Raw genomic sequence first — 13,456 nt, 5'->3', positions numbered from 1 at the left:
TTTTTTTTTTTTAGGTATTTCTTCCCCTCAGTCTTGGTGATGGGCTATCATTGTCTTAATGTTCACATAACGTATTGTGGTAGATGAATTCTTTTTTTTTTTTTTTTTACCTTTTGGGAGTTCCTCCTTCTTGGTTATTCTTTCTTTTACTTTTCTTTTCTTTCATCTTTTCTCTTTATCTTCTTCACTTCTTATAACCATTGAAAAGGTGGTAAAGGGAAAGGTAAATAATGTCCTCGGGGGAATTTGACATAAATGGAAATGCAAACTGTCCTTTTTTAGATGGAGGAGCCCCTGTTGCTCTCGTGACGGGAGGGGCACATCGCATTGGACGAAGTATTGTTGAGCAATTGCATGGGGACGGTTATTGTATCTTGCTACATTTTCGATCTTCCGTCGTCGAAGCGAAGTCACTTGTGGATAAGTTGAATGCTATTCGTCCTAAATCTGTCTTGGGTTATCAGTCTGATTTTAGGTACAGCAGTTCCCTCCCTAACCAATGTGACGCTATCATGGGATTTTGCTTCCGTACTTTTGGACGTTGTGATGTGTTGGTGAATAACGCCTCAGCATTTTTTCCTACACCATTGCTACCATCTAATGAGTTAAATAAAAACACAGAAGAAGTGGAAATTGAGGGTGAAATTTCTGATATTTTGGGATCTAATGCCATTGCCCCCTATTTACTGATTCGTGCATTCGCCAAATATCAACCTGATGACTTGAAAGAGAAGCGCAATCTTTCTATTGTTAATATTATTGATTCTATGGTGGATAGGCCGCTACCAGGTTATACCATGTACACAATGGCAAAACATGCTCTAATTGGACTAACAAAATCGGCCGCATTGGAATTGGCTCCACTAAAAATACGTGTTAATGCTGTTGCACCTGGAATAAGTTTACTTCCTGAAGAAATGCCGCAGAAACAACAGAATCTTTTGCGTCAGAAAGTGCCACTTGAACAAAGAGAAGCAACACCTGAGCAAGTAGCAGGTTCTGTCGCATTCCTTGTGTCAGAAAATGCAAATTATATTACAGGGACCATTCTTAATGTGGATGGTGGTTTGTCCTTATCTCGTGCTTGCGAAGGATTTTAAGGGGGTAGTGTATTTTGTCCATTTCTAAACATATGGAATTACTTGTTTTTAGGATGAAATTTGATTTTACTTTTCTGTCACACATATATATGTATGTATAGATAGATACTTTCATATTGTAAGGGCTATTGAAGAAGGGAAAAAAAAAGAAAAAAAAAAATGAGCAGAAGGTGAAATCAAGCCGTTCATTGTGCATGATTTCCTGTTGTACACGAATGACGCACTTAATTGAACTTTTAAAATATTAAATGTACTTGTCACTCTTTTTTTTTTTTTTTTNAAAAAAAAAATGAGCAGAAGGTGAAATCAAGCCGTTCATTGTGCATGATTTCCTAAATGTATGTTGTAGACAGACGTATATGTTTACACTGTCTCTTCACTCAGAGATGTGTTTTTTTTTTTTTCTTTTCTTTTCGTTTCTGTTCAAGATGGTGTGACTTTGGCTTTAAGAACTTTCATACCATTTCCTGAAGTAAATGGGATCAGTATCGATATTTACAAACTAATTTTTCAAGGTGTTTTTCCGTGTTGGTTGTTATGAGTCAGTTCATTGGGGAGTAGAAGTAAAGGGGTAGGAATATAGGTTACCTACTTTTCTTTTTGTCATTGTGTTGATCTAAGATGAACCTTTAGTAAATTAGTCTTTTTTTTTTTTTAATTAATACTGCAAACTTCCCAACTGATGTTCTTTTTTTTTTTTTTTTCTGAGTGTCCATTTTCTTATGTTTCTGCCATGGTGGACTTATCTTCTTTAATTCTTATTTTTTTTTTTTCTTCTCTCTCTCTCTCTCTCTATCTATTTATTTATTTATATGGTTCACTTAACCAGAGTCAAGAAACTAATAAACAGTACACCAGAAAGTAATCGACAATAGTCAGTGCAGTTTTTTTTTTTTTTTTATTTAATTTATTCATTTATTTATCCCCTCTCCTCTCTTGTACACGTGACTCAGTACAAGGAAACAGAACAAAGAAGAAAAGTAAAAAAAATAAAAGAAAACGGTGGAAATGCAACACGCTGTGCACGCAAGTGGTGATAAGAAGAAAACAACCCACACAAATGGTGCAAAGAAGAGGCTTGAGGAGAAGGTGCTAAGTGTAATGGAGCAGTATCCCATGGCTCGTAAACCCGTGTTTTCTCAGTCAAAAGACGTGGAAGTTAAGAAACAACAAACGGGAGGATTACCGCGATATCGTACCTGGAGTGCATTGGCGGCACACCACACAGGGGAACACTCCACTCCATTTGCTGAGGCTGCGCATACGAGCCCATCGCCTGGGAATAATAATGAGTCTAGGGAGGAACATATTCCTCAATCTTACGCTCGAATGGGACTAGTGGAAAGAATTAGGGCTGAAACTTTACGACGGGCACATATGTTGATTGAACAACAATTGCGTCTCCGAAGAGCTGAGGCAGATTTTATGCGTTGGGCATCTAGTACAAAAGATGATCAAGAGAAGGAGAAAATGGCTAAACAAGATATGAATAAAATGTCAGATGAACAAACCACAAATGTAACCGTAGTCAATACTTCCTCGTTAATAGATCCTTCCGTAACTAAGAGTAATCATAATGAAGAAGAAGGAAAAATTAGGCCTTTAGTTGATATTCGTAGTATAAAAGGTATACAATCACGAACACGATTTCCTCTTCTTTCCACGGATGAAGATTCAGATCAACGGCGTCAATATTTTATAGGAGGACCTCTTAGAGGACTTCTTGAACGTCCATATGGAACTTTGGGAACTGATGATGAAAAGAATACCTTATATGTTAATAGTTCAAAAGGAGTAGGAGGAGTTGCTCCATTAAATGATCGTAGTATGTTACCCACATTTCAAGTTGGTTTATCTCATTCTCGTGAACCTTTATCATTACCGCCAGCCACTTCCCCTGAAGGAGTGACGGATAAAACTGCTGATATGTCTGTACGTCGTCTTGTTGGTGTACCCAATCATAATAGAGGTCTCTATGCAGCTCTTATTACGGAGTGGAGAAAAGCAAGTAGGGCTAAGGCATTGACGCGAATGCTTCTCCGTAGTCGAGCACGTCCATCAACATGGTGGAGGTTGGCAGGATCTCGTGAAGGAATGTTAACCGCCGCAAGGGCTTTAGGTCTTGATTCTGCTACTTATCAAGCATTGGTTACCCGTTTTATGAGAACAAAGAAAGGTGATAAATGGACAGCCGCAGTAGCAGAAGCAATGGCAGCAGCAACAGGAGGAGAAGCAGCAATGACAGCAGCGGGAATAGATTCAACTCCAGGAACAACTGGAGGAGTTGGTTCTGGAATACACTCTCTGTTAGAAGGAGATGAGGAATTAATGGGTATGTTGCAATTGGCGCGGCAAATAGGTCGATTAGAGATGACTGGTGCAGTCTCTTCAGAAGAAATTGCCCGATTATTAGAACAAGATGAAGATACAATGAGGCAACAACTAGAACAACTTTCGAAATCAGAGGAAGTGCAAAAGCAAGCGGGATTATTATTCTCTGCATCTGAACAAATGATGGCTGGAATGGATGATGCATCATTTCATGAATTAGCGAAATCGTTATTACAGGAGAAACGACGAGCTGCTTTATCAGCGAGGGAGCATCGTAAAGGTGAAAAGGGTACTTTGCAAGATGGAACCACATCTCCTTGGGAAAAACGTCCTGATTCACATGGTAGTACTGATTCTTTTACAGGACTAAAAGAATGTTTACCTTTACTCATTAGACCAGGAGCCGAAGGTGGTGAGCAAATGACAGAGGAAGAAGCTGCTATTTACTGGGGTACCATGAGTAAAAGTGAGCAACAAGCAATAATAGCTGCAGCAAAAGCAAAAGCAGCATGTTCTTCAACTATACTTGGTAGTGATGAAAATAGTGATGATATCACTGTTGAAGATAATGTAGGAGGTACTAGAATAAGTTCAGCAGATATTTATGCACGTCTTCCTCCACTAAGAGGATTAGATGAAGGAAAGGCATATGAATTAGGTACTCCAGGTATACGCAAAGGACGAAAGGTTCATTCAGCATATCCTAATGCATATTATACTGGTGACTCTCGTCATGGAGCGGCTTCCATTGATGAAGATGCATTTGGTAAAACCAAGAAACCCAGTGAAATGAAAGAATTACTACCATCTAGTGCGGGAGAAAAAGATGGACGAGGAAAGAAAGAGGATGGTACCTTATCACCAGATGATGATGAAAAGGATAATACATACCGAGGTCCAGAATGGTGGAAGAAGAAAACACCACCATCACGCGGTAAAGCCGATCGACACTCTGCTGGAGTGAGAGATAATGCAACTACAGATGATCGTAGTGGTACGTCTGGCAGTAATGTATTTGATGCTGTAGTGCCGGGAGCGGATTTGGTGGAAGTATTCACACCACCACGTCAACGTCGTCGTCCAAAGCGGCTACAGGAAGATGAAGAAGAAAGATTGGGTGATGATTCTCGCTCGACTAGACCAGGAACACGAGGAAAGGGAGATGCACTGCCACCAAGTTGGACAGTTGAGAAGATACGTACTGGATCCGCACGGGAAATGTCTAGAAAATTTGTTCGTTATGCATATGATGGTTTACCACGTAAGAAGAGTAAAGATACGGGAAAGGAAGGGATTTCACGTGGAAAGAGTCGCTGGAAGGTACCAGACTTTGCTCATATACCAAAGAGTGCAAAACGTGTGGTTCGACAATTAGATGATGTGAGCTGTAGCGATGACGATGATAATGAGCTTAGCAGTTTCTTTGATAATGATGATGAAGACTTAATGCTATTTCTTGCAACATTTCCAGAAGAAGAACATCATGTGCGTCTTCGTAATGAGGCAAAGGGAGTTTTAGGAGAACTTGCGGATGCTAGTAGTTTATTATTAAACTACGCTGCTAAAGTACGAGCACGAGAACAACAACAACAGCAAGAAGGCCTCTTTGTACCACAAAATCACCGCTCAAGTCATCCTTCTCTTTCCGCAAATGCAGAAGAGGAACAAATGATGCAAATGAAAATTAATGCTGAAGAACTTCGCCGTCGTTTTGAACAAGAAGCTCGTGAGGAGTATTCAGATATATGGCAAACACTCTTACAACTACGGAAGCAAGTAGAAGAACAGGATACATTTCTTGATGATTGTGAATTAGATGTTCAACGATTATCAAGAGCAGCGGTTGGTGAAGAGCGTGACGCCTTTGCTTTACGTCTTACACGAGACGTTAATGAATATGCAAAAACACACCGTCTTGATATTCGTCAACTACAAGTTGGTACAGATGTAAAGCGTGATTATGATGTTGCGGTACGATCATTTCTTCAGAGTTTTGCTCTCACAAGAGGACGACGTGTGGGTCGAGATGTGGGTTGTCAATGCACCCCAGAGGATCTTGGCTATGTCGATCCACAGATAAGGCGTACAGAAGAAGATTTAGAGGATTTGTACTTTCACGCTCGTGGACTTTTTGACGCTATAAAACTTGCCATTATTGCTGTAGGTAATGTGATGAGCTTTCATTCTTCATTAGAACTGGAATCCACATGTAAGCGATGTTTTTACATATTTGAGAGTCCACGTACATTATGGCCATGTGGACATACATTCTGTCAACAGTGTCTTTCAGATCTCTGTACACCGCAGGGGGAAATAATTTGTGATGAGTGTTGTTCCCTGTGTGAAGTTGGTTATACACCCAATCTCTCACTTGAACTTCTCGCCAGTTATCAAATCGTCCAACACCATCCTTATGACGATGATGATGATGATTATGAAGAAGAAGAAGTCTCTAGTGGCTTGCAACGACGGACCATTGAAGGGGTATTAGCTGCACTGTTAAAAGATCTCATGAGTACACAGAGTTCCTTTGGGAATACCAAGAGATCAGGAGGAATAGGGGGAATGTCTACCACAACAGGAAAATTTCGTAGTACTCTACAGCCAATGTCATCTCCATCAGAACCAGTAAAGATAGCTCCTTCTCTACCACCAGTAGTAGTAGCAGCAGAAGAGGCAAAAAAGGAAAAAGAGGCTGCTAAGACGGAAGTTGTTACTGAAGTTGCTCCTACAAGTAGTGCAACACAACCAATGATTTAGATCATGTAAATTATTATTACTCTTTGGCAGAAGAACGAGAGGCAAAAAAAAAAAAAAAAATGGAAATGGAAATGGGATGTCAGTTTTCTTTACATATTCTACTCTTTTCTTTTTTTTTCTTTACTATCATATATATATATATATGCCCTGGTTTATCGTCATATCTTCCTATATGCCTCATTCGCTCTTCCTATCTCTCTCTCTCTCCCTCTCTCTCTCTCTCAAACTATATAGGTGTACATTGTACATCGTATATATATATATATATATATAGTGAGTGTGTGGGATGAAGTTCAAGGCGACAGTGCGGGATCAACGCACACTCGCCGCTCTCTGTCACGCCTGTCGCAGTATTGAAAGACGTGGCGTACTTCGCTTACATCACGCCCGTACACGTCTCTTCGCCATTGCTCCACTCGCTGACGGCTCGCAGGTGTGGGCTGGATGTCGCACAGAGTCCATCTTCGCTGACTTCCACGCACAATCACATCAACCAGATAATGCCATTTACTGTGAAGTGGCAGATCTCTCCCGACTGCTTCACGTATTGCGACAGGCAGAACGATGCCCAAATGTGAGTATTAAATTAACAAAAAATGCAGCAAAGCGGCCAGCACTGCGTGTATCTATGCAAGGAGTGCTCCGTCATCTAGATATCAGTCATGATGTCCCTGTACGGGTGTTAAGTGAGGCAGAGGTACAAAACATAAGTGCCCCACCACTTGAGAATGAAGTGATGCAAGTAATTCTTCCAAGTCTTACGGAGTTGATGTTATTTGTAGATAAGGTGCGATCCACCTCATGTGAGCGTATGACCTTCACAGCTCAGGCTAATGCACAGGGAAATGATATGGCTGTTTCCACAAATCCACCCACATGTAGTCTGGTGATTGATGCAGAGTGCTTTCTGGCTAATTTCGCACTGAAGTATAACTCTGTGCGACTCTGTGAGCGTGAAGAAGATGAAGATGGAGAGGAGGAGGAAGAAACAGAGGGTGATGAGGATAGTCAACATGATGATAGTGGCAAGAAGAATAAAAATAATAATAATAATAAAAGGAAGAGACGACGGAGAGAAAAGGACGAAGTGGCAATGCAACAGGCTACAGTAACAGTGGAAGTAAAGCGATTTGCGAGGTTTTTGGCCATTAAAGAAATTACGCCGCTGCAAGTTGTGTTGCATCTTGTGGATGGAAAGGCACTTGTGTTGAGTGTTTCCGCATCTGGTGGGACAACACTCGTGGGATACATGCCTGCAGTAGTACACTGACACTCCCTCCTCATATTATTACACATATACGAAAGGAAGAAGAAAAAAAAAAAAAAAAACAACTGTGCATAGACAGAAATCATATATATTACATTATATCTATTCCTATAGAGGGCTTTTTTTTTTTTTTCTTCTTCGTATGCTCTCTAAGAGTTGGGGTATATTGGATCCCCTTGTTTTTTTTTCTTTTTTTCTCATTACTGGATGAGTCAAAAAGAAAAAAAGGAAAGAGTAAGAGAGTGTCGAAGTGAGAGAGAGAGAGAGAAAGAGATACAGCCTTTATCTCTCTAAGAGATAGTGAGGTGAATTAGTATGGACATTGAACAGGAAAGGAAAAAAGGTAAAAAAAAAAAAAAAAAAGTAGCATTATGCTCTTGCTATGTTTTCTATCTTCTTTTCTTTCTATCTCTCTCTCTCTCTCTCTCTCTCTGTGTATGTATTTCCCATAGGGATTTGGATTTGTAAGAATGCGTTGCGCTTCCCATAGGACGAGGCTTCTCTTATGTCAATTACCTGCTGCTTCTAGTCGATGCATAGCCACACACATATCTGATAGTAACAACAGCGATAAATGTGTTAGTGAAGATGTAGTGACGCCGTGGAATGTTTCTGCTGCGGGTCCAAAAGGCATTGACTACGATCGTGTGCTTACGCGTTTCAAGTCGGAACCTGTCGATCAATCAATACTGCAACAACTTCATGACACCTGTAATGAGGGATTGCAGATGAGAAGAGTGCAGAATAATAATAATAATACTCTTAAAACAGAGGAGGAGGAGGAGCAACAACAGGAGCAAAAACCGCTACATCATTTTTTTCATCGTGGTATCGTCTTTTCACATCGTGACTTTGGTAAAGCTCTTGATTGTGTTCGTCTGGGAATGTCAACAGGAACACCACGTGCGTATTTATACACTGGACGTGGTCCAAGTGCGCGTTCTATGCATGTTGGACATGTGATTCCATTTCTATTAACAAAATACCTACAAGATGCTCTTGGACTTCCAACAGTGATTCAAATTACAGACGATGAAAAATACTTTTTCCGTGATATCCCTGTTGGTGGTGATATGGTGATGGAGAATATAAAAGATATTATCGCTTTTGGTTTTGACCCACGTAAAACCTTTATATTCTGTAATACTACCTATATGGGAAGTATGTATCCTACGGTGGTGAAGGTGCAGCGTATGTTGACATTAAGTGCGGTGAAGAATACATTTGGACTTCGGGATAGTGATAATGTAGGGAAAGCGGCATTTCCCGCTATTCAGGCAGCTCCATGTTTTAGTAGTGCCTTCCCTCATGTATTGCAACCGCAAACAGAAGAGAAGAAAAAGAAAAAGGCTCATCCACTACAATGTATTGTACCCTGCGCTATTGATCAAGATCCCTTCTTTGTATTAACTCGTGGTGTGGCCTCACGAATGAAGTGTCAAGCTCCTGCTTTACTGCATACGAAATTTCTTCCCGCCCTCAAAGGAATGACATTTAAAATGAGTAGTAGTGCGGAGATGAATGGTGTTATTACACTTCATGACACAAAAGAACAGGTATGTAAAAAAATGCGTAGAGCTTTTTCAGGAGGAGGCGGTACACTTGCAGACATGCAGACAAAAGGAGTAGACCTGGACGCGGATGTGGCCTATCAATTCATCCGTTTCTTTTCCCCTGATGATAAACTCTTTGAAGAAGTCACAACAAAGTATAGTGCGGGTGAAATGAATAGTGCGCAGGTGAAGGATATGGCGGCTGATGTTGTGATGCGGCACGTGTTGTCTGAATGGCAACAGCGGCGATCGACGATCACAGACGCGGATGTGGAGCACTTTTGTAGTGTTCGCAACATTCTACTATAATACAAGTGAAAAAAAAAAAGCAATACTTGTATTTTTTTTTTTTGTATTTACAAAAAGAAAAGAAAAAAAATGATATGGAAAGGATCTCTGAATATCTTACACATATACATATATTTACATTTACATGAGTAAAGAATAGACATATAACTTGCTTTTTAGATGATTATTATGATGATTATGATTATTATTATTATTATTATTATTATTATTATTATTTTGTGGTGGATTGATTAATGCATTCTTTACTTTGCTTTATTCATTGAAAAAAAAAAAAAAAGAATTCAAAGAAAAGGAAAGGGAAAAAAAAGAAAAACAAAGTAGTTTTTTTTTTTGTTTTTTACACATAATTAAACATAAGGCGTACTAAATGGGGTTTGGCACCTCATGTGGTGGTGAAAATCATTATGCCAAACGTCGAGGCTCTTCTTACCGAAAAAACTCCAAACAGCATCCGTTTAATAAAGACAAATCTACACCCTCTGCGGAAGCCGAACATCAGGAGAGTGATATTGCTTTGGCGAGTTGTCTCCGCAGCGCCTTTCAGCCAATGTTTCCACACAACAATAGAGTTCGTGTGCGGCCCATCTGCACAACGATTGCCGGCGTGTGCTTTGCCGTAGTGGATCGCACCGTAATTGGTTACGACGATGCGGTGTATCGTACAAACCGCAAGGTGTGGGAACATGTTCCACGCGGCCAGGCATGTGTCTTCGCCGCAACTCCCGAGAAAGATAAGTACATTAAAGTGGCATCTCTTCAAGGATTGCGTAAATTCAGTTATTTTGACGCTCCGTATAGTGTACCACAGGAAGAAGCCGTTGCTGCTGTGGCATTAGAAGCCATTGATGGTGATTGTGGTCAATTGGCAGCCTTCACGTATGCTGGGGAGCGTTTTTGGATTGTGGGGAGTAAAGATATGCATTTCTTGGTGCGGTTTGATGTACCAGAGGAGGATCTTGATGTCTTTAATGATGAACAGAAAGATTTATGGTCTGTCAGAGTGACAAAACAAATTGTAAGAGTCTGGCGAAACACATTAAACGCATTAAAACCAGAAAAATCGTCTGAATTACATGAATTCTTAACTCAAACGGGTTATACCGCATGCTTTGATGCCATCCTTGAGTACTCCGCTCACATTGTGGATTATGGCCCTGGTGAAAGACTTCGCTTTTACGCCGTCGCCGATCACACAATGCCATTACGTAGTGGTCTCTGTATTAATCCTGAAAACATATTAACAAAACTACAATCGTTTGGACTTGATGTTGTGGAGTGTGGCCCGCTGTTGCCATTGGGATCCACAGAGTATGCAGCGCAGCGTGAGAGTATTGCCCATCGTTTAAACTGCAAGGGAGCCGTAATTTACGGTCTTAACGATACTGGCGTTGTGGTACGTATGTGGAAACTCCGCTCACACCCCTTCGGCATTGAGCGAGCGGCACAGGAGGCCATCATCACCCATCGTTTAAGTGGTAATCTTTTGCGTAGTAAACTACTGAAAAAATTGGCAGGTGTTCCAAAGGAAGTTCGACAATGCCTTGTAGAATGGGAAGAGGAACGTCTGGAGTATCTCATACAATTAGCCGCTTGGCTTCATGTCACTGGACAATTAACCGCCTCAACATCCCTAGGAGATTTGCAGGAATTACGTCGTAAGTGGATTGTACTGCAACGTCAGTTCACACACTCTGCTGTGGAGGATAAGGAACTGAAGGAACAAGTCATGCATTACGAACCACTTCCCAATGAAGTGACAAACAATGATCCGGATGTTATTTTATGTGTTGGTCCACAAGGTTGTGGGAAATCTACAATTTCCCGTGTGCTCTTTGCACTGTTACGACAGGCGCATCTTTCTCCATGTTGGTTAAATCAAGATGAGATTGGTGACCGAAAACAGTTTCTTGAAGCCATACAAAACGCAAAGCAAGCAGGATACTCTCATCTTATTATTGATAAAATGAATCTTGATGATATTGCTCGTGCAGATTATGTGAAACTGGGTCTAAAAACTCTTACAGTAGCATGGTCACATCCTGATGGAGCTCAAGCATTAGCAGATATTTCTTTTAAACGTGTTTGCGAACGTGGTAGTTCTCATCGTACATTCAAAGCTGAAGAAAGAGAAATGCATCGTATGCGTGGTATTATTCGTAGTTGTGCAGAACGTTATCGCCCCCCAACAGAAGGAGTATTTATTGAAGTAAATGTCGAAGATAGTATAGTTACTATAGTAGAGCGTGTGTGGGCTGCATTGTGTTCACATGGTATGACAGACCTTCAGGATCTCTCTACACTTGATGTGACATCTGCAATTAACATATCATCTCGTTACGAATTACTTCTAGGTAGGATTCCCAAACGAATACAGTATGCTGCTATTCAGATAACTACACCAAATGATGATGTGTTATCACTCGTACCATCAGAGATGCTAGTCGACAAGATTGTGCAAAAGGAGTTCCATGTGACCACTCTATTTCTTGGTAACAAAACTAGTACGGACCCTGTGATGATGGTCCAGCTGGGGGAACTGTTAGGCACAAGTATCCAACTAACCCTTACACACATTGCGTCAGACCCAAAAGGAACGGCTATTGCAGTGCGTAACAATGGGGAATTTCCCTGTGCTAATGCACATCCACATATTACGATAGCAAACGCAAAGGGTGTTTCAGCAAAATACAGTAACGAACTACTAGATGAGTCCCACGCATCTGACCCGTCTCGAACTGTCGTATCATTGCCTCCTAACACTTGTGTTACTGGGAAGTTCGCGTTCATCTCTAAGTGAATATATATATATATATATATATATACTATTGCAACTACCACAACAAAAAACACTTTGCGGGTACATTTTTTCGTTATTCAAAGAAAAAAAAAGACGCCGGTAAATATTATACCAATAATGGACAGGGACAAGGTTATGTAATGTTTTTTTTTTTTTTTTTCGTTTTGCTTACCCTTATTAAGTAAAAAATTGAAATCTGAACCTCGGTAGTGAAGCGTCAACAACAAAACAGAAACCTACTGCTCTACATTTTGTGTAAAACCACAATAGATCACTTTTTTTTGTCTTTTTAAGCGTAATCAGAAGTACAGCATCCCTTTTATAGTTTTGAATTCTTTCCGCATTTACTGTAATATATTGCATCCGTTGTTATTCTTGTTGTTGTAATTATTTTATTGCGTTCTTTATTTAGGAAGTGACCTCTCTGCCTACATTATCAAAACTACCGCAAATCACCGTTTTAACCAACTGCCAATCAGGATGAAATTGCAACAAATGATGTTGTATAGTGAAGTGGAAGCCATCTCATCACCACTCTGGTGCTTTGGTGGTTAACAACCTTTAATGTTTTGCCAGCGTCCAGTACTGTAGAGCCATGATGAGGGGATGTAATTGCATTGTCACTATTCTCTCAAGTACCACCCCACAATACTGGATATAAACTTGTAGAAGAAAAATAACTGAACCGGATACTAAAAATGGAGAATAAATGTATTGTCATACACAACAGTACGATCAAATGTGTTTTCTGACAACAGTAATGTATGGTCTCCCCTCCTGAAGGATATAACAGTAGACCTACGAAGGAACCATCCATAGCAAGAAATACCACCTCTACCGCACCTTTACGTGAAATAAAAGTTTAACTGAAATAAAGGAATCTTAACATCTCCGACTGGGATTTAGTACTGACGCTTTCCCCCATCAGATGATCAATAACTAAACAAATACGAGTAAAGGTGTTGGAGTCTGTAATCTCAAAAGACACAGTGATCAACCAAATAAGTCAAATAAAGTACTTCAGCTTCCTTGAGTCAATATAAACAGTTTACCGTTATCAGTCAAATAAACCACACCAGAAGACCAATGAGGTTCGAATGCACCAGACGAGCACCGTTTGTCTCAGTGTGGGAAACGCCTCAAAGAAAGAGCCCAGCAACTCCTCGTTAATATTTCCACCGTGTCACTGCTGTCCGCTGATTATAACAAACATCTTTGCTACAGGCGATCCGACGAGATGACCTCAACGACAGTTTAACCAACCAAGATCAATGAGGACCTGCTTCCCCTTCTCTCTCTGTTTCTGTGTTTCCTTGTTTCTTTTTTTTTTTTTTTTTTT

General features: G+C 40.3%; 5 protein-coding genes across 5 annotated transcripts; all 5 read left to right on the top strand.

Annotated features, from left to right (window-relative positions):
- Positions 1–230: 230 nt before the first annotated feature.
- On the top strand, positions 231–1,100 carry TM35_000591060 (putative NAD(P)-dependent oxidoreductase; the record flags this gene model as incomplete). The annotated part of the gene is made up of 1 exon (XM_029030910.1): positions 231–1,100. The coding sequence occupies one exon, from the start codon at positions 231–233 to the stop codon at positions 1,098–1,100; it is 870 nt and encodes a 289-aa protein (XP_028877780.1).
- A 1,008-nt stretch (positions 1,101–2,108) lies between these two features.
- On the top strand, positions 2,109–6,191 carry TM35_000591050 (putative helicase; the record flags this gene model as incomplete). Its single annotated transcript, XM_029030909.1, has 1 exon — positions 2,109–6,191. One exon carries the CDS (start codon positions 2,109–2,111, stop codon positions 6,189–6,191), a length of 4,083 nt encoding a protein of 1,360 aa, XP_028877779.1.
- Positions 6,192–6,477: 286 nt separating this feature from the next.
- On the top strand, positions 6,478–7,461 carry TM35_000591040 (HUS1 checkpoint protein; the record flags this gene model as incomplete). The annotated part of the gene is made up of 1 exon (XM_029030908.1): positions 6,478–7,461. One exon carries the CDS (start codon positions 6,478–6,480, stop codon positions 7,459–7,461), a length of 984 nt encoding a protein of 327 aa, XP_028877778.1.
- A 467-nt stretch (positions 7,462–7,928) lies between these two features.
- Positions 7,929–9,320, top strand: TM35_000591030 (tryptophanyl-tRNA synthetase; the record flags this gene model as incomplete). The annotated part of the gene is made up of 1 exon (XM_029030907.1): positions 7,929–9,320. The coding sequence occupies one exon, from the start codon at positions 7,929–7,931 to the stop codon at positions 9,318–9,320; it is 1,392 nt and encodes a 463-aa protein (XP_028877777.1).
- A 367-nt stretch (positions 9,321–9,687) lies between these two features.
- TM35_000591020 (uncharacterized protein) lies at positions 9,688–12,117 on the top strand (the record flags this gene model as incomplete). The annotated part of the gene is made up of 1 exon (XM_029030906.1): positions 9,688–12,117. One exon carries the CDS (start codon positions 9,688–9,690, stop codon positions 12,115–12,117), a length of 2,430 nt encoding a protein of 809 aa, XP_028877776.1.
- Positions 12,118–13,456: the final 1,339 nt, after the last annotated feature.

Source organism: Trypanosoma theileri (assembly GCF_002087225.1).
Source record: "Trypanosoma theileri isolate Edinburgh chromosome Unknown TM35_Tth_59_V1, whole genome shotgun sequence".
Lineage (NCBI taxonomy): Eukaryota > Euglenozoa > Kinetoplastea > Trypanosomatida > Trypanosomatidae > Trypanosoma > Trypanosoma theileri.
Note: the sequence above shows the minus strand (reverse complement) of the source record. Positions and strands in the feature narration are given on the sequence as shown.